Genomic DNA, 20,758 nt, shown 5'->3' with positions numbered 1-20,758 from the left:
ATGATATTTTTCTTAAAATTTACTGTTTGTGAGTTCTATTAGAACTATCTTTAAAGTTTTATTATAGCTTTCCTAGGTTTTAGAGTTTTCTATGAATTTCAAAAGTATTCTGGCATGTGATTCTAATTAAGCATTTGGCTAAGTATACTAGATACAAATTATGGGTTCTCTCTCATGTTTTAGGTGCACACCCTCCTGAGCCAGGGGCACATCTCACACTGTATAGCACATTTTAGCAGTAAGACCCACTTCCACCCCTGCTTTTGGTTTTGTCTTTAAAAATGCCCCTTCCCTCAAACTTAACTGTAGTTTGTATTTTCACCTACTCTCTGATCTGGGTATCACTATTTTAGGTGTCTGGTTGCTGACCCCAAGAGTCCCACCACGTCCCCATCAGTCAAGCTCCTCTTATTTCAGGATAACTCTGTCCTTTAGTGTTCATTGCCCCGATTTTCATTATTTTCTTGATTTTCAGACTAGCTCCTGCATTTGTTCATAACCAACTCTATCAGAACCATCTAACTGTACACTAGCCTCTAGATCACTGTGTGTAGGCCTATGTTCTTGCTCGTTTGATTTTATTATTAAAATTGTATCTATTTTTTTTTTTGAATTTTCAAAATGGATCCAGTATCTATTTCTGCCTGTATGTATTTTATGTTGATCACAAACTGATAGTTTTAAATCAGTGATTGAGAATCCTGGGTTCATCAGTCTTTGAAACCCAGATTAACAATATAACTCATCATTAATGGATGTGAGGAAAACACAATTGAATTTTATGTACTAGAAACTATTGAAACAGATCTCACTATTGGTCTGTTTTTCTCTAATTGCACTGATCTTATAAATAGTGGCGAGACTGCAGGTCAGCTACGCAAGCACATAGAGTGTATTCCATGTTTTGCCTGCATGTATGTCTATGTACCACTTGCATACTTAGTGCCCACAGAGGCCAGATAGGACATTGGATCTCCTGGAACTGAAGTTACAGATGGTTATGAGCAACCATGTGGGTGCTGGGAATTGAACCCTGTCCTCTGCAAGAGCAGCAGGTCCTTTTAACTATGGAGCTATCTCTCCAGTCCCACAGACTATATTTTAGAAAAAAAATAATGTCAAGTTAGCAGTTTCTTAACCACTGAACCATCTCTCTACTCTCCTTAAAGTATATATTTGTAATTAATATCTCATTTATTTATTACTGGAACTCTGATACATTTTCAACTAGAGTTGTTTTATAAGTATAGACTTCTAACGATGGACTTGACCTCTCTTGTTTTCTTTCCTGAAATCAGTACACAGAAGGAGAAGCTAAGAAGAGAGGAGTGGTTGGCTGGGTGAAGAATACTAGCAAAGGGACTGTGACAGGTCAAGTGCAAGGTCCCGAAGAAAAGGTGGATTCCATGTGAGTAGTAAGACCAGCATGTCTACAACATTTGTGAAGCTGTTTTGATATTTTGATTTTTTTTTTGGATAATAGTGGCACCAATGGCCAGATTTAGTTCTCATGGTTTATAACTAGGATGGAGTGTTTGTAGGTAGGCCACAGTCAAAGTGGCGTTTCTTTGTTGGGAATAAACTTCTCTCTTGGGCAGAGTTCAAGAAGAACTATTGTACTGCTTCCTAATATGTCATCTCAAGTCTCCCCCAACATGGAGTCCATATCCAGGACCCAAGTATTTATCATTTCAAATGTTAGGACAGAGCACAATGCCTAAATAAAGATGGTTCTTAAAGTTCTTAATGTAGTCCTCAAGGCAAAAAATTGCCATTTCCGTTTTATTGTATAATAATGTATTTACCTAATTGTAGTTTTATTTTTCTGATAATAGAATCGTTTAATGAATACTATTATTACCATAGTACAAGCCCTTACAGTCTAAAGGAGAGCAGATTCAGAGTGAGGGTGACTGTGTCAAGTCTATGTAATACCATTTTCAAAGGCTTTGGATTTTCAGCTTCACAATTTTTTAAAAATAAAATAGTTAACTTTTATTGAGCATTTACAACATGTTGGGAATGAGCTAAACACTTTGCATGAATTATTATATATAGTCTTTTCAACAGGGCCTATGAATTAGATACTAAATCATAGTTTATTTATAAGTTATTTTTTTAATGTTTTCATGCTTCAAAAGTAATATTTCTTTGTAAAATTGTTGTAATAAGCATGATAACAGAATGTAGAGATATGACAGCAAAGCTGGTTACCACTCTTTCCTATTTCCTTCTAAATGGAACCTGTCCCAGTGGCCTTGAGAATACCTTCAACAGCTGCCTCTTTTCTTAAAAACATTGGTGTACAGTAAAATTTATTGGATTTTATGTATATGGGTGTTTTGTAGGAATGTATGTCTATATACCATGTGTATTAATGGTGTCCAAGGATGGCAGAAGAGGGAGTTGAATCTCCTGAAACTGGATGGAGTTAAGCATGGTTGTGAACCTCCAAGCAGATTCTAGGAATTGAATCTGATTCTTCTGGAAGAGTGGCCAGTGTTCTTAACCACTGAGCCATCTCTCTAGTCTCCTTAAAGTATATATTTGTAATTAATATCTCAGTTATTTATTGCTGGAACTCTGATATATTTTCAACAACATGTTTTCATTTGATATGCATTTTATAGTCAGTTAGTTTATAATGACTGAATTCTTAGTTTTCGAATTTATTTGTATATAGCTATGTATTTGCATTTATATGTAAAATTGTGCACCCCCTCTTGGTGTTCTATTGCTGTGAGAAAACACCATGTCCAAGGTAACTCATATAGATGGAAGCATTTAATTGAGGGCATGCTTACAGTTTCAGAGGTTTAGCCTATTATCATCACATGGGTAGCATGGAAGCAGGGAGAAAGACATGGTGCTGGAGAAGTAGCTAAGATTGATATCCTGATCTACAGGCAGCAGGTAGAAAGCCACTCACCTGGCATGGGCTTTTGAACCTCAAAGTCCACCCCTAGTGACATTCTTCCTCCTTCAAGACCACACCATCTGTACGTTCTAATCCTTCTTTGTTCCACTGAGGACTAAACATGCAAATCCATGAGCCTATAGGGACCTTTCTCATTTAAACTAAAACCTCCTAGCCACCAACTTGAAAAGTCATGTCTAAAAGTGATCTTACATAAAACATGAGTTAACAATTAACCATTAAGTAACAATAGGATTCTCATAAATGCAGAAAATATGGGAGACATTGTACAAAACTGGTAGTTATAAGGATAGGAAAATGCAGATGATTGTGAAGTGGTTTAAGGGTGGAGACTGTGAGAGGACTGAAGCTCCAGCCACTCATGTTGCATTCCTAGTCCTCAGGTAAGCATGGATTGGATGTTACTTGACATAAATGGAGTCATGTCACTGTCTCCTTTCTTCTCAACCTTGTAAGTACTGAGTGCTAGCAAGCTGGTTAGTAACCTTCTGTGCTGTGTCCTGGTCACATTCTCTCTTTCTTTCTTTGTCTCTGTTCCTTACAACCACACAGACAGAGAGAAGGACAAAGACAGACATACTTTGGCATATAAACATCAACAATTTTTGCACAAAATTTGGTTTTTAAAAATAAAGCCATAGTTTCCTATATCACATTTTGTCACTTAAGATGCTTCTAAGAAAATTCTTCTGATGTATATTCTTCTTAATGTATGCTTTAATAATAATAATAATAATGTGTGCCATTATTTGTTATCTCATTGCTTTGAATGCTTGTTGTTGTTACTTGCTCTTTAGTAGGAGGATGCTGCCATAAGCCTTTGATTGGTCCTTTTATCTTGTTTTTATGGGATGGATTCCCAGAAGTGTGATTTGTTGAGGTGTATTTCGTGTAAAATATTCACCAGACTCTGTATTAGTTTCATTTCTGTTGTGATAAAATGCTGACAAAAGCAGTTTACAGGAAACAGGGCTTACAGCTCCAGAGGGTGGACAGACCACATGCTGGGGAATGCATGGCTGCAGGAGCCTGACTACACATATCAGTAGTCAGAAGTAGACATAGAATGGGAAGTGGGCCAAGCTATATGACCTCAATGCCTACCCCTGGTGATGTATGTCCCCCATCAAAGATCCACTTCCTAAGAGCCCATAACCTTCCTAAACATAGCCATCAGCTGAGGACTAACTGTTCAATCACATGAGCCTATGGGGGACATTCCTCATTCAAAGCACAGTGGACTGCTTTCAAAATTAGATGTAGAAATACGCATTTCCCCCTCCTCATTCTGTTAGCAATTGCTATTGTTTTATTTTTCTTTTATCTAATTAGCTATGGAGTGGTTATTTTAATGATTTAATGGAGAAAGGTATTTTGGCAGGTTGGAGCCAAGGAGTACCACAAAGTCACATTATGTAACAGATCCCACTTGAGAGGCTTATGGGGGGGCGCAGATCAGCCTCTGAATGAGGGTGGAAGGAAGAGAGAGCTGGAAGAGAAGGTGCTAGCTTTTTATAGGGGGTATAGTGCATGCACGTAGGGAGAGTGCACTGCTTCTCCAGGCAGAAGCCACAGTGTCACATCTTGGCCCCTGCTGCTGACATGTCCTGTTGTCATGTCCTGATGTCACTTGGTCCCCAAGGGCAGGCTGGTATAAATGCCTGAATACTAATAGTTATTGTTTACATTAATTACATTTCTCTAATTAGTAATTAGTTCAAGCAGTATCATCCCTATGGCTGCACAGGTTTGTCCTCACAAATTCCATTTTCCTATCTGTCCCCTGTCTTCCCATTGTGATGCTTGTCTCTTACCAATATTGAGGTGCTTTTTGTAGACTGGTAAAGGCTCCAAGCCCATAGTGTCTGCCCATTAGCTTTGTCTGTAATAGTTTTTGCAACATAAATGGTTTTATAAACTCAAATATGTTTTTTTTCCCGGTTAAATAGTATATTATGCTGTGTCCTGGGTTTCCCCCTCTAATTTTTGTTGCTTTATTTATTATATTTAAGCATTTACTCCATCTGGAATTCCTTTTTATTTGTAATTTTAGAGAATGAACCATGTTCTACCAGATGGGTAGCCAGTTGTGCCAGCATCACTTACTAATTTGTGCTTTATGCCATTCAATTGAGATATATTTTTGTCATATATTAGAATGTAATATCAACTAGATTTTAGCTTTGGAGTCTGTTCTACCCCACTGATCCATTTATATCCATACCAAGTCATTATTGATCCAATTTCAGTCACGTTGTAGCATTTTTCTTTTCACTATTCTTTTTTTTTTTTTTTTTTTTTTTTTTTGAGACAGGGTTTCTCTGTGTAGTTTTGGTGCCTTTCCTGGAACTCACTCTGTAGACCAGGCTGGCCTCAAACTCACAGAGATCCGCCTGCCTCTGCCTCCTGAGTGCTGGGATTAAAGGTGTGTGCCACCACTGTCCAGCTAAACGTGTGTGCCAGTTACCTTTTTTTTTTTTTTTTTTTTTTTTTTGTCTCCATGTAACATGTGCATGTGGTGCCCTTAGGGGCCAGAAGAGGGTGGTGGATCCCCTGGAACTGGAGTTTCTCACTGTTATGAGTTGCCATGTGGATTTTGGGAACCCAACCTAGGTCCTTCCCAAGAGCAGCTAGTAGTCTTACCTGCTCAAATGTCACTCCAGTTCCCAGTTTTTGTTTTTGTTTTTTAAACCTACTTTCTTTTTTTCCTTTCTTTTGCTTTTTTGATATTTAATTCTTTTTTCTTTTTATTGAAAATAGATTCTTCTCTCATATAATACATTCTGACCATAGTTTCCTCTCCCTCCACTCCTCTCAGTGCACCCCACCTCCCCTCTCTCCCAGATCACTTCCCTCTCTATTTATTCTTCAGAAAAAAGCAGGCCTCCAAGAGATAACAGCCAAACAGGACAAAACAAGATACAATAAGACAAAGCAAATTCCTCTTATTGAGGCTGGACAGGGCAACCCAAAAGGAGGAAAGTGTCTGAAGGGCAGGCAAAAAATTCAGAGACACACACACTCCTGCTGTTAGAAATCCCCAAAGCCACCAGGCTAACAGCCATGACATACAAGCAGAGAACCGGTTGCAGTCCCATGCAGGCTCCATGATTGCTGCTTGAGTCTGTGAGTTCATGTGACCCCTGCTTAGTTGATTCAGTGGGCCATGTTCTCCTGGTGTCTTTCATTCCCTCTGACTCCTACAATCTTTCTTTCCCTTCTCCCACTGGGCTTTTCAGGTCTCCAAGGGAAGGAATCTGATGGAGACCTCCAATTTAGACTCTCTCTGCATGCATAATGTCTGCCTATGGGTCTTTGCACTCACTCACATCTGCTGCTGGAGGAAGCTTTTCTTATGACAACTGGGCAGGGCACTGATCTATAAGTATAGCAGAATATCATCAGGAATCATTTCATTGATTTTTTTTTTTTTTTGCCAGTCATGTTTGATTCTACACTAGGTCTCGGCTCTGCAGTTTCTGGTTCCTGGCCATCCAGGCAGTGTAGGAAATGGGCTCCCTCTCATGACTTGGGCTTCAAGTTAAACCAAACATTGGTTGGCTATTCCCACAAGTTCTGCAGCACATCTTGCAGGCAGGAAAGATTGTACCTGGGAGGTTTTGTGGCTGCATTGGTTTATAGGTTTCTCTTATCTGCAGAGTACCTTCCCAAACCAAAGAGATTGGAATGTAGGGGTGAAGGCTCCATGCCTTCATCAGCTGAACCTAAGTTCAATGAGTTGTGTGGATCTTTTCCTCAGCAATGGGGCCCCACTTTCAGTTTTCAGAGAGTGACCTTCTGTCTTAGCATCAGTGTGGGTTGCTTAGGGATCTCCATGGAACCTCTTTGACCAACAGCTCAACCTAATGTAGTCCAGTCCCACCACTGGAAGTTTTGCCTAGATACAAAAGATGGCCAGTTTAGACTCTGTATGCTCTATTCCTAGGTTCTAGGGTCACCCTCATAGGTTCCAGAAAGATTCCACTGCACTAGATTTCCCTACTGCCCTCCAAATGTCCCCCAATTCCAGCTATCTCTACCTATATTCTTTGCCTCCATCTCTCTTCCTCCAGCTGATCCTTCCCACTCCCATGCCTACCTGCCCCTAGTCCACCTGCAGAATCAATTCTATGTCTCCTTCCCAGGGAGGTCCTCTTTACTTAACCTCTCTGTGTCTGTGGCTTGTAGCTTGATTATTATTTATTTAACAGCTAATACCCACTTATAAGTGAACACATACCATATTGTCTTTATGGGTCTGTGTTGCCTCACTCAGGATGATTTTCTCTGGTTGCATCCATTTGCCTGCAAAATTCATAATGTCATTTTTTTTGAACTGCTGAGTAATACTACATTGTGTAAATGTACCACATTTTCTTTATCCATTCTTTATTTGAGGGACATCTAGTTTGCTTCCAGTTTCTGACTATTATAAATAAAGCCACAATGTACATAGTTAAGCAAGTGTCTTTGTGGTAAGATGGAGTGTCTTTTGGGTATATGTTCAAGAGTGGTGTAGCTAGGTCTTGAGGAAGATTAATTCCAAATTTTCTGAGGAACCACTATATTGATTTCCATAGTGGCTGTTTGCTCTCCCACTAGCAATGGAGGAGTGTTCCCCTTGCTCTACATCCTCTCCAGCATGAACTGTCACTTACGTTATTGATCTTAGACATTCTGACACATGTAAAATGGAATCTCAAAGTAGTTTTGATTTGCAGTTCCCTGATGGGTAAGGATAATGAACATTTCTCAGCCATTTGAGATTCCTCTATTGAGAATTCTGTTTAGATCTGTACACCATTTTTAATTGGATTATTTGGTTTTTAATATCTAGTTTCTTGAGATCTTTATATATTTTGGATATTAGACCTCTATCAGGTGTAGAGTTGGTAAAAATCTTTTCCCATTCTGTAGGCTGCCTCTTTGTACAATTGATGGTTTTCTTTGCTTTACAGAAGCTTTTTGGTTTAATGACATCCCATTTATTAATTATTGATTTTAGTGCCTGCACTAAAGGTGTTCTATTCAGGAAGTCTTCTCCTGTACCAATACATTCAGGTCTACCCCTTTCTCTTCTATCAGATTCAGTGTATCAGGCTTTATGTTGACATATTTAATTCACTTTGGTGATAAACATGGATCTATTTGCATTCTTCTACATGCCAACATCCAATTTGACAAGCACAATTTGTTGAAGTTGCTTTCTTTTATCTAGTGTGTATTTCTGGATTCTTTATAAAAAATGAGGTGTCCTTAGGTGTGTGGATTTATGTCTGGGATGTCTGTGCTATCCACAGGAGGCACGGATGGGGGAGGGGCTGCAGCTATTGTTCTGTTGCTGCACTTGGGGCAACCCTGAGAACTGGGTCTGGGGTAACAGGCAGAGTGGGCAAGGTCTGTGGGCAGTTTACCTGATCTTCTGGCAGGAGTGCCTATGGCTGAGCTGGGGGTGTCTGCCTGAGTTGGGGCCTGGGACACAGTTGTGGCCTGAAAAACCTACTTCCTTATGCATTATTAATTCTGAAGTTTAATAAATTCTTATCCACTTATCTGGAATTCTGTTATCTTTACTTTTTAAAGAATTTCTGTCTCATGTGTATGCTGCTGCTGCTGCTGCTTCTTCTTCTTCTTCTTCTTCTTCTTCTTCTTCTTCTTCTTCTTCTTCTTCTTCTTCTTCTTCTTCTTCTATTTATTTATTTATTGTTTGAGGCAAGGTTTCTCTGTGTAATAGTCATAGTCCTGGCTGTCTGGAACTTGCTTTGTAGTCCAGACTGGCCTCAAACTCATAGAGATTTGCCTGCCTCCACCTCCCAAAAGCTGGGACTAAAGGCATGCACTACCACCATGTGCTTTTTATGTAAGCACTATTTTTAGAAGAGTTTTAGAAAAATTATGAAGATAATATAATTTACATATGTTCCTTACCTAGTTTTCTACTGACAATTTTTGTTGATATGATATAGATGTTAATTAATTAATATTGACACATTTTAGGGGCTGAGTAGATGGCTTAATTAGTAAAGTACTTGCTAGGCAAGCATGAGGATCCCAGTTCAACCCTCAGAACCCACATAAAAAAACTAGGCATAGTGGCACATGCTTCTAATCCCAATACTGGGTAGTAGAAATAGGTGGATCCCTGGGGCTTGCTGGCCAACCAGTCTAGGCTACTTGGGGATGTTTGTTCTTTGTTCAGGGTAAATATACTTTATCACATTGAGCTCTGATTGTTTCTGATTTCAAAGCTACACCATTAATGTCAGGAACTGTATTAGGGTTCCCTGAAGAAACAGAACTGATATAATGAATATATACTAAAAGGGAATTATTGGTTTTGTTTGCATAATTTGGTATGGAGTGTTCAACAATAGCTGTCTTACCAGATAGGCTAAGAACCTGATAGCTGCTCTCATTTGGCTCTGAAAACCTGGAAGTTTCCTGGAGAATTGCTCATATTCAGTCCATGTTGGAAGGCTAAATATGGGTCCCAAGTTCAGTGAGAAATGTAGCAGCAGTAGCAGCAACAACAAGATAAATGAGTTTACCAGCAAGAGTAAAACGCCATTAGGCAAATTCTGTCTTTTCTCTGGGCTGCCACTAGAGGGAGCAGCCCACATTTAGAGTGGGTATTCCCACTTAAAATCATCTGATCAAAAAAAATCCCTCCAAGACAGGTAGTCAGTGGTGGCACACTGACTGCCACCCAGCACTCAGGAGGCAGAGGCTGGTGGATCTCTTCTCTGTGAGTTCAAGGCCAGCCTGGTCTACAGAGCTAGTGCCATGACTACACAGAGAAAGTGTCTCAAAAAACCAAAACAACAACAAAAATCTTCACAAGAATTCCAAACAGCTTTCCTTTTAGTTGATCCCAGATTCAGGCAATTTGACAACCATGATTAAGATTATCCATCGCAAGCCCACCCCTTGTCAACTTGACATGATACAGAGTTGTGTGGAAAGAGAGACTAGATGAGGGATCTGGATCAGGTTGGCCTGTGAACTTGTCTGGAATTGATGTGGGAAAACACGGCCCATGTGAGTACCACCATTTCCTATGCATGGGATCCTGGACTGTACATGTGTAGAGAGGAAGCTGAGCACCATCCAGCACGCATTCACTCTTTTCTCTCTGTCCTTAACTGTGGGTATGGCGTGATGAGCTGGTTTAGTTTTCTGCCACATTGACTTCCCCACGGTAATGGACTATAACCTGGAATTTGACCTTAAATAAACCCTTTCTCCTCAAGTTGCTTTTTGTCAGGGAATTTTATCACAGTAACAGAAATTAAACAAAGATAGGATCTTAACAGTAGAATACTTTGTAGAACACCTTAAATACTAAATTCACAATTTATAATTAAGCAATTGTTTTACTTTCTCTGTCTTTTATTAGAATATATATACCAAATAATGGCTTTTATTATGACATTTCTGTAGTTGGGACTTTTTTTTTTTGCTGGGATCATTGGCTCCCCAATAATGACAGAGACTTATTATTAATTATGAATGCTCAACTAATAGCTTAGGCTTGTTTCTAACTAGCTCAAACTTAAATTAACCCATTTCTCTGTATTGCTCATCCTGCTTGCTCTGCCTCTTCTTGCATCTCCGCTTTCTTCTTCCCAGAGTCCTCTCTGTCTGGAAATCCTGTCTAGCTATTGGCTATTCAGCTTTTTATTAAACCAGAGTAACACATCTTCACAGTGTGCAAAAAAAGTTATTCCACAACACATTTCCCTATATTTATATTTTGTGTTGCTTTCCATTTATTTATTTGTTTGTTTGTTTGTTTATTTATTTGTGTGTGTGTATGTATGTGTGTGGAGGTTATCTTGTGGAAGTCTGTTCTCTCCTTCTACCATGTTCTAGGGTTCAAATGCATGATGGCATGCAGACAGACATGGTGCTGAAGTCCTACATCTTGCAGGCACCAGGAAGCCGACTGAGACACTGGGCAGTGTCCTGAACATAGGGAACCTGAAAGCCTGCCCCGACAGTGCCGCACTTTTTCCAACAAAGCCACACCTCCTAAGTGCCACTCCCTATGAGATTATGGGAGCCAATTACATTCAAATGACCTCAGAGTATTTATGACAAATTTATACCATCATATTATCTACCTGTAAATGTCAGTGATTGATGCAAAACTGGCAATATCTGATAAATTTAAATTTATAGAACAATTTCATATTGTTCCATTTAATTTTTTATTGTGTTTCTCTAATGGAAAATCTGCTTACCCATTAATACACAGTCTAAGCCCCATAGCAGATCTGCCTTGCAGTGCCGGAGTACAGCACATGACCTGTCCGTCATGGAGCCCCAGACGCCTGTCTGTTTGGGTCAAGGTCGGTTGGACAGTGGTGGCTCTGGGTCTTGCCCCTGTCTGAGGAGCAGCTGTTCTTAATCTTGAATTTTTGTCTTTGTTGTTTTAGCTCCTTGTTTTGCAGAAATATAATTCTCCATATGTGAAAAGAATTCTTTCAAGGAAAGACACACAAGAGACAGAAAGTGATCACATTATATGAGCACTTGTCCCTATGCTTGACTGACTGAGAGAGTCAAAAAATTCTGCAGGCTGACAAGTTGGCTCAGGGTAAAGGCACCATCGAGAAGTGTGATGTCCTGGGTTTGATCTCTGGAGTCCACACTGTGAATGAATCATCTGCTTAGAATTCTGAATATGTCATGTTATGACTTCTAGTGTTGTTTTTTGAGGTTTGATGTTATTTGAAACAAAACGTTGAGAATCACAACAATGGGTCTAAGAAAGTGTTTTAAGTTATGTAAATGCAAGTTGAAAAGGTATAAGAAAGCCATTTAAGGTAATAAAAAAAGTTTCAGATTTTCCCCTTCTCTATACTGTTGTTACACTAAAATCTCAAAAGTTCAGCGTTTTAAGATTGATCAATGGAGTTCTTATAATCTTGTAAAGCACTGACTACTATTATTAATCACAAGCTCAAGATTTCAAATTTGTTTTCTAAGTATAGACGTAAAGGTGCTTCTCATTGAACTAAAAAAATCTCTTATCTCTCTCTCTCTCTCTCACACACACACACATATGATAAGAAGCTAAGATGGTGTCAGGACACATGGTTTCTTTAAGATTACCTATGTATAGACTTTTAACTATCAGCTCTTGTTTTAGAACTTTTAAGCCAACTTTTCTGTTACAGATATTACTGATTTGTAACCATACCCAATAACTTATAAATTCTGAGGTACAGAAATTTCATTCAATAGTCCTACAAATCTTGAGGTAAGTTTTATATCTTAGCAAAAGTTTTAGCCAGTTAAATGAAACCAATAGTGCAATTTTTTTTTTTTTTGGTTTTTTGAGACAGGGTTTCTCTGTGTAGCTTTGTGCCTTTCCTAGAACTCACTCTGTAGCCCAGGCTGGCCTCAAACTCACAGACATCCACCTGCCTCTGCCTCCCGAGTGCTGGGATTAAAGGCGTTTACGCCACCGCCGCTGCCGCTGCCCGCCAATAGTATAATTTTTTTTAGCTGTTCTGCTTTGCTTCTTTTCCCTGTCATAGTTAGGGGGATCACCTGACACAGGACATAGAGGAAACTTTAAAATATGCTTGGGTCTAGAGAAGGCAGAGCCATACCCAAACTCTAGAGCCAGCTTTTCAATAAAGTAGAGTAGCATAAAACAACTTTAATGTTACCCCCACCCAAAAGACATTTGAATCCCTGCTAACCTGAATCCAGTGACCAGAAAGCTCAGAGATAAATTCTGAGCCCCGGCCATAAAAGCAGTTATGGCAAGCAATGAAAGCTGTCGTGGCTAGTAGCTGGCAACAATAGAGTTATGAAAAATAAAACAAATCTCACACTTAAAGGAGATTATTCAGAAACAAAACGTGCAGTGGCTCCCATGTTTACAACAGAACGTACAGACTTACTAGAAAACACAGACACATCCATACACAAAAACCACAGACAGACTTTTAAATAACCAGAACCAGGCAAGCAGGGGTGATATCTCTCTTCTTGACCTCGATGGGAGAGTATTTGGGTACCATTGAACCCATACATGCCCTAGATCAGGATCCCACAGAACAGAACAAGCTATGACTTACCAGGGGAAGCCTCTGTAGATGCTTGCTGCTTTTCTCAGCATGGCAGTTCATTCCAATAGTCGGTGAAACCAAAGTCATACTTCAGAGCCTTGGGGCGTCTCAAGGTGTCCACCTCTTGAAGTGGCCCTTCAGCCCCAGAGGCCCAAAGTGAAGGTCTGGTTTTAGGATTTGAGTAGGTGGTCTGATCTCACTGGGGTTTCCAGAAAATGTTAATCCCACCAGGCAAGAATAAGACCATTACTACAATTTTTGAACCAAATTTGAAGCAAGCTTTATTTAATACTGGCCAAGATGATGGACACCGGCCAGGTCCATAACCAGAATTCCCAGAAAATGGGGCCAAACTACATTAGTCAGGCGCTTATGAAGGCACAACCCACAAGGTTACATACCTCCCACCTTTGTCCAATCAGTGGCAAACATACATCCTGATATACTTGCTGTCTACATATCTCCCGCCTACCTGTGATCAAGCACATCCTGTGCAATTGGGACAACCAACCTTGTTTACTGAAGTAAAACCACATCGTGGCTTGCTATTTTACATGAACAGCCCAAGCATTCCAGGATTATCTGTGGGGCAGTGGGGCTTATAGGTTAAAGGCATTTTGTTTTATAAATCTCTTAAGCACAGCAATTAAAACTTAAAACATCAGAGAAACTCTGTCTCGAAAAAACAAACAAAACAAAAACAAAACAAAAAACTTAAAACATAACTTTAGCACCCACAGGGGGCCTCTGGTCACTTATCAGAAGAAGAGTTTTAACTTGTTCTGCTGCGGTGAATCATGCAATTGCTGTCCTGTATTCTTAGAGAGTTTTGAAAAGTAATTATTAGAGGGCTATAAGCAGATGATTTGTTTACCAAGTAAAACAGAGATTGCCCAGGAAAGTGGAGGGAAAGGAGGAGTAGAGGCAGGAGAGACAGAGTGAGCCAGCAAGAGGAAGTGGGTGTAGAGTTGATTCTGAGTGACAATGACAGGTCCCACTCAGGGACATTGTACAAAAATGAGTTATCAGTAGCTGCAGGGAGCTGCAGAGCATTGAATGAAGGGGACATGAGAAAATAGAAGACTAATGTAAAGAATTGTATTTGGCCTGGGGTGAAGGGCATGAAGTTCCTTTGTACCCAGTTTCTCAAAAGCATCTAAAAGGTCTTTTTGTAGATGTATGAGGAAAAAATGGAATAAATGGGTATATTGTAGAGTGACAGCCATTGGGTATAGGGGAAGCTAAGTAAGTAAAAGATTTCAAAGGTAGTGAAGGAACATAAGTATGAGAATAGTTAGGCAGAATGAAGTAACCAGAGGGAGCAACCAAGCAGGAGGGGACCAGAAGCCCATATATTAGGAGGAGGTTTGTGGTTTAATTTTTGTCTGGTCCCAATGTCTTTAGACGCCATTTCAAACCAGTTAGGATTTGTTGGTGTGGAAGAAGCATCATTCGTGGAGGAAAGTGCAATCCTATCCTTAATGGTAGTTAGATCTAGTCTTGGAGTACTGCAGCAGCCAAAAACATGGAGTTGGTTTTGAAGGATGTTTGGCTGATCTGAAATTTCTCTAAGGTTTTTTTGAGAGTTGGTGAGACAAAAGGGTTAGTTGATGCAAAGAAGGCTTCATTCCATCTGCTTTAGTTCTGAGTCCCAAAAACAATGCCCAGAGTAGTAAAGAGAGGGGTGACTTGAGTGTAACTGTAACTGCTTCAAACTGACAAATGGGCAATGTAGAAGGGGTAGAAGCTATAGTGCCTTAGAAGAGGGTCCATCCTAGGGGCAACAACAAATTGAAATAGATGGCAAAGATCCAGAACATAAGCCAGGAGGTAATAGCTGTACAACTTTGTGGGGAACATTAAGAGACAAAGTTTTGGAAGCTTTGTAAAAGAGTCAGTTAAATTCTGCGTCTAATTGGCAATTTAAAAGAGGAATAGGGGACTATTTGAGTCATTTTTATAGGATTGTCTAGAAAAGTTCCAAAGATACAACGTGGATTGTCTGAATAACTTTCCAAAGCTCTGAGTTTGATGACAGAGTATCTAACAGCCTCTTTAAATCAGGGAACGTGGGTGGCTATAGTATAGACCTTTGCTGAGATAAAGAATTGAATGCCAGGGTGAAGGGTATGGCTAATTGAATTAGCATTTGAGTCTCATATTCAACTAATATTCCATGGCAGGTGGTAGGTTTAGGTACAAGGGTCCCATGTTCATAGCATCCTCATATATCAGTTCAGGAGACATTGAGGACAGAGTAACTACTATTTGTCTCTCTGTTATTTGAGACATTTAGGATGTAGGTGCAGACTCTAAGACCCTTCACTATGGGAGAGAATTCATTCCCCTGTCACATGAGACGTCAGGAGTAATTCATCTTTCCTACACATAAGGAGGAGTTTTTTCTGTTTTGGCCTAAATAGCCATACTGATTGGAACTATGCATTGGAAGAAGAAGCAGACTTCTGGTAGGTCTTATTTTCCATACATGCTTATCTGCTGTGGGATGTTCTGTATATCAAATGTGTTGTTCTGATTGGTCAAAAAATAAAACACTGATGGGCCAGTAGCCAGGCAGGAAGTATAGGCAGGACTGACAGAGAGGAGAATTGAGAGAACAGGAAGGCGGAGGGAGACACTGCCAGCCGCCGCCATGACAAGCAACATGTGAAGATGCTGGTAAGCCATGAGCCACGTGGCAAGGTATAGATTTATAGAAATGGATTAATTTAAGATGTAAGAACTAGATAGCTAGAAGCCTGAGCCATTAGGCCAAACAGTTTAAATAATATAAGCGTCTGTGTGTTTATTTTATAAGTGGGCTGTCAGACTGCCAGGGCTTGGCGGGACCCGGAGAGGAAACTCCTCAGCTACACTCATCTTGTAACTAAGGTAGTGTGCAACTTACTATGGTGGGATTGTGCTCAAGGGAACTACTTGAGCCTGGGGACATCCTGCCATGCAAATGTATTATAAATTTAATCCATTTTACTCAAGCATTCAATTTGTCTCAACCAGTTTTTAAATATACCTGATTTTGAATATTATTTTACATTAAGCAAACTTTAAGTTTACTTTAAATTTGTTTTGAGTTACTTGCTTTAGGCTTAATATTGAAAACATATACAGAAGACTATATCCTAGGAGATATAAATTGGTCTTTCCTTCCAAGCTTGGCTCTATAAATTAATTACATTTGTATTTACCATGATTGCAAACATAGTTCTCAGTACGTTAAAGAATTTGATCATTTACAAAGTAACTGACCATTACTTTTATATCTTAATTATCTTCAACAGTTTATAATATGTTACTAGCTTTTTAAAATTTATAAAATTTGTAAGATTAGAATTTCATAATTTTATGCCTGTTAAGTTTGAGCCTTAAAATTTATAATTGTAGAGACCCTTTAGTATTAAGATAAATTTTAGACCACAAATACAGTTCATGAGAGACTTGAACTTCATTTTCCTCATCCTTTTATCATGTACTTTTACAAATATCAGTTTTTAATATTACTAATTTTCTCCAAATAATTGAAACTTATCAAAGTTAGCAAAGACATAAGTGGTTAGACATACATTTTTAAGTCAGTTTCTGGTAGACTGAACAGATGATTTACGAATTTATAAAACTTAATCATCAAAAATATGCTGTTTCTTCTTTTACCATGAACCTTGTTCATGGTTTTGTCCTTATTTTTTATTCTCAGGACAAAATCATCAAAATTCATCCTTAGTTAAAATATCTTGGAGGCTTGATGTTACCTCCTTAGTCTAGTTTAAAAAGAGATATAATGATAACCAGTGGGCTCAGTAGAACTAGTTCTATGGGTGCTGCCATAGTTTTTTATACCATGTGGTCATTAACCAAGATGATGGTTAAGTTACATGGCATTTTTCTTCTAAATATATAATGTTATAAACCAACGCAAGCAACACAGAACACCTGACAGCACCCACAGCCAGAATGCTTGCCATTTCTCCTGTGTCTCCAAGCCTACATAACCGTGGTTTTCTGTACAATTCCTAAAATACCTGTAGACACACACTAACTGGTTATGGACACGCAGATTGCTGAGTTCAGTCTTACAAAGATTCAAATGTCTATTGGATAATGTCAGATCCAATAAAATGTCACCATCTATTAAAGACGGTGGCCAAGTCACATGACTGCTGCCGAGATTTGAATTCAAGTTACATATATGATATGTTGTAGCAAATTAAGATTATCAATACATAGACATTTAATTATTAACCCTATTTATTACAAGTTTAAGCTAACTTTTTTTCTGCTTGAAATTTTATAGCCTTTTAAAACCATACCCCAATGGTCCTCTGAAGATCCTGAAATAAAGAAAGTTTACATTTCAGCAGAAGCTTCAAAGATATTCATGACCTTGAATGGGAGGACATTTTTCTGAAACAAAAATAAGAAGAGGGAGTAGTCAGAGAGTTAAACATTTGTGACTACACTTACCTATTTATATACATTCACACACACACACACACACACACACACACACACACACACACACACACTTTCTTAGCCTTTATTGAAAATAGTTTACCTCTTAGCTGTTCCCAAGTATGTAATTTCTTTTTCCTAGGCTGCTCTGTTATTTTCCTTCTCCCTGTCAAGATCAGGATAGTGGCTTTAGAAGAAACTTTTAGACAAATTTTCTTAGGTCTAAAGTGGGCAGGCCCATGTCCCATATCCAGAACCATCTTTCCAATTTAGTAAAACATCATGTGACAGTTTCTGACATTATCCAATAGACATTTGAATCTTTGTAAGACTGAACTCAGCAATCTGTGTGTCCATAACCAGTTAGTGTGTGTCTACAGGTATTTTAGGAATTGTACAGAAAACCATGGTTATGTAGGCTTGGAGACCCAGTAGAAATGGCAAGCATTCTGGCTGTGGGTGCTGTCAGGTGTTCTGTGTTGCTTGCGTTGGTCAAAGAAAGGTTTACTCCAAGATGCAATTCAGGCTGTCTGGCAGCAAGGAGGAGTAGTTTCTATGAACTGAACCCTGAACAGCCATGCAAAGGTATATTTATTGATTGTTATATAAAAGTTATTTTTTGGGGGGGGTAAAACAAGTTCTTCATACCAAAGCCCCTGATCTATTTTATATGTTTTTTGGAGGAAAACATCACACCCCTGCAGCCTTCGTCCTTATTGTGTAGTGTTTGCAGTACCCCATAACCCAATATGCTCCAGGTGTGCCAGGACCATCTTGTGACCAAAGTCATGCAAACACCATAAAGCTCCTTCAGAAAAACACTATAGATAACAGAAAACAATCACTGTTTTCCATAATGATTTCTTCAAGGTCTAAGTACTTAGAAACAAGTATTCATTCTGATGTTTACCCCAGGTACAGTGAAAGACAACTATATCATTCTAATGTTTACTCTAGGTACAGTGACTCTGCTAGATTTCTTACTGCATGGTGCAGTTGCAAGCTGGAGCTGAGTGGCAGGGAAGAGAAAGGTTGAGTTGAGCTGAGCATTGTATTGGAAGGAGAGCTCAGTTCATACTACCCTTCCATCTTATAAAGTTCTCTAAGTCAATTAGACATTAAAATAAAAAGTTCTTAAGTTGAGCCAACAGTGGTCATTTGTCCGATATTTATTGAGGCCACATATAGACTTGGAGCCAAACATAGTGAACTTGGTATGAGGTCTTCCAAATGGAGCTCTTTGGATTAGACTTCAGCCAAGATAAGGATGTATCCTTTGAATGGAACAATTTGGAACATATTCTGGGTTCAGGACCAAGGTAAAACAGGCCTCAGAATCCAACCACTTGAAGCATCCACCAAGTGTTGGACTGACCAAAATATGCCTGGAAAGTAAGATTCAGAGACTGCAGTGAAATGGGAAGCTTTGTCATACTGGACAAAGAATTCATAGAATTCTTGACCAAAGTTCTCATTGACAGTGGAAAGTTCCAGGTGCTTGCAAAACCAAGTGAGTTTCAGGACAAGATAAGAGGAAGGGTTTCCTGTGAGCCCTTGAGATCTAACTGTGGAGACCTCCAAGTTAGGTCCCACGAATTTCTTGTCCTGCATTTTGGCTATGTTGCATGTGTGGCCTTTTTGAATGGAACATGGCCTCCTCCCTAGAAGGCCAGACTGTGTTAGAAACAAAGGAAAGTGAGAGAAAGAAGGGCAGAGATGCAGAGTGAAAAGAAATGGTTGCCTGGGAGAGACCAATGACCCTACTAGACCTACTCAGGTTCAAGACTGGGTTTACATAGAACACCAGTAAACTCCACCAAGCTAGAGGCTCCATCTTTGTGAATTGCACCATTCACACAGGTAGAGGCCACAAAAGCCAGAGGTCCCAGGAAGATTGTTGACTGTAGATGAATTTCTAAATGGTCTTATTAAATAGAAAAAAACACGGAGCCAGATATAGGTGTGAAAGCCTGGGAGAGATCAGGGAAATAGCCACAACTAACCTTACCTCACCAACTTGGCAGTTTCCAAATGTGCTCAACTTCCTGTCTACTCACACCTATGTGCCTTGCTGTTCTGCCATCTGATTTGCTCTCTCTGTCCAGCTACATCACTTCCTCTTCCTGACCAGCTCTGTCACTTCCTGTCTGTCTGTACAGACCTACAGACCTCCATGGTTAACTAGTGTTGGAATTTAAGATGTGTGCCACCATACCTGGCTTTGTTTCCAGTGTGGCCTTGAACTCACATAGATCCAGACAGATCCCTGCCTGCCGTGTGATAGGATTAAGGGCGTGTGCTGCCATTGCCTCACTTCTTCGTTTACTTAAACTGGCTTGCTTTTTCCTCTGATCTCCAGGCAAGCTTTATTTATTAAAGCACAAATAAAGTATCACCACATTTCAGCACAAATAAAATATCACCACAGTTGACTGTTGAACGTATTTAGTGAGCTTAGCCAGTCTCTGCTCCTGAGAGAACAGGTCCCAAGTGTAGGTAGGCAAGGATAGTAGGTAGTTAAATGGTCCCAGAAGGTGGGTTTGGAGCTGCCTACTGGGGGCCGGGCTCAGGTTCCAGGTGCTCCAGAAGACAGAAAAAGAGGCATTTGACCTTTCATGGACAGTATCATGTTTATTGGTGCACATGAAAAGGGGGCATATACCCTAGCCGTCTGCCACTGAAAAAAACTTGGCTGCAAACCTTTATAGGGGGTAGAAAAAGGAGTGTAAATGTTTGCTGCTTTAGCCCATAGCTGGCATTTCCATCCTTGGCACCTTTCCTCGGCCTTGCCTGGTTTCAGAGGAAGCTGGGAAATGTAGTCTTTTATCAGGAAGGTCTCAATAAGACAAGACACTTTTTGGAATATAATGCTCACTTGCCTAGTTTAAACTGACTCACCCTTACTGAATGCTATAACAAGATATTGTTTGTGAGAATCTGTGTTGAGGGCTCTCTGTTATTACCAGCACTGAGCACATAAAGATCACAATCTTTTAAAACTGAGACTTCAACAATTCATACCATTATGAACTATAGAGAAGATCCTGAGGTTTAAAGGGATATTTTCAGGCAAAAAGAGTTTCATAAATGTTTGGAATCATTCATTGATTTTTAATTATTTATTGAGCACTTGCCACTTAAAGTATTATTTAAAAAATGACAAAATCCTTAACTTTGAGGAGGTTACAGTGTCCTTAACTAGACAACCTGTGTCCAGTTAAGTGTCCTTGACTGTAAAAGCTAATGAACACTATAGGATCATTTTGTC

At 39.4% G+C, this 20,758-nt stretch overlaps 1 protein-coding gene across 1 annotated transcript in view; it reads left to right on the top strand.

Moving 5' to 3' along the window:
* Positions 1 to 20,758, top strand: part of Acyp2 (acylphosphatase 2) — a 177,031-nt gene that overhangs the window by 26,600 nt on the left and 129,673 nt on the right. Inside the window, exon 3 of the mRNA XM_076546162.1 lies at positions 1,299 to 1,408. Coding sequence (XP_076402277.1) covers positions 1,299 to 1,408 — 110 coding nt within the window. The remainder of the gene's footprint in view (positions 1 to 1,298; positions 1,409 to 20,758) is intronic.

This window comes from Peromyscus maniculatus, chromosome 10 (genome assembly GCF_049852395.1).
Source record: "Peromyscus maniculatus bairdii isolate BWxNUB_F1_BW_parent chromosome 10, HU_Pman_BW_mat_3.1, whole genome shotgun sequence".
In the NCBI taxonomy this organism is placed as follows: Eukaryota; Metazoa; Chordata; class Mammalia; order Rodentia; family Cricetidae; genus Peromyscus; species Peromyscus maniculatus.
Note: the sequence above shows the minus strand (reverse complement) of the source record. Positions and strands in the feature narration are given on the sequence as shown.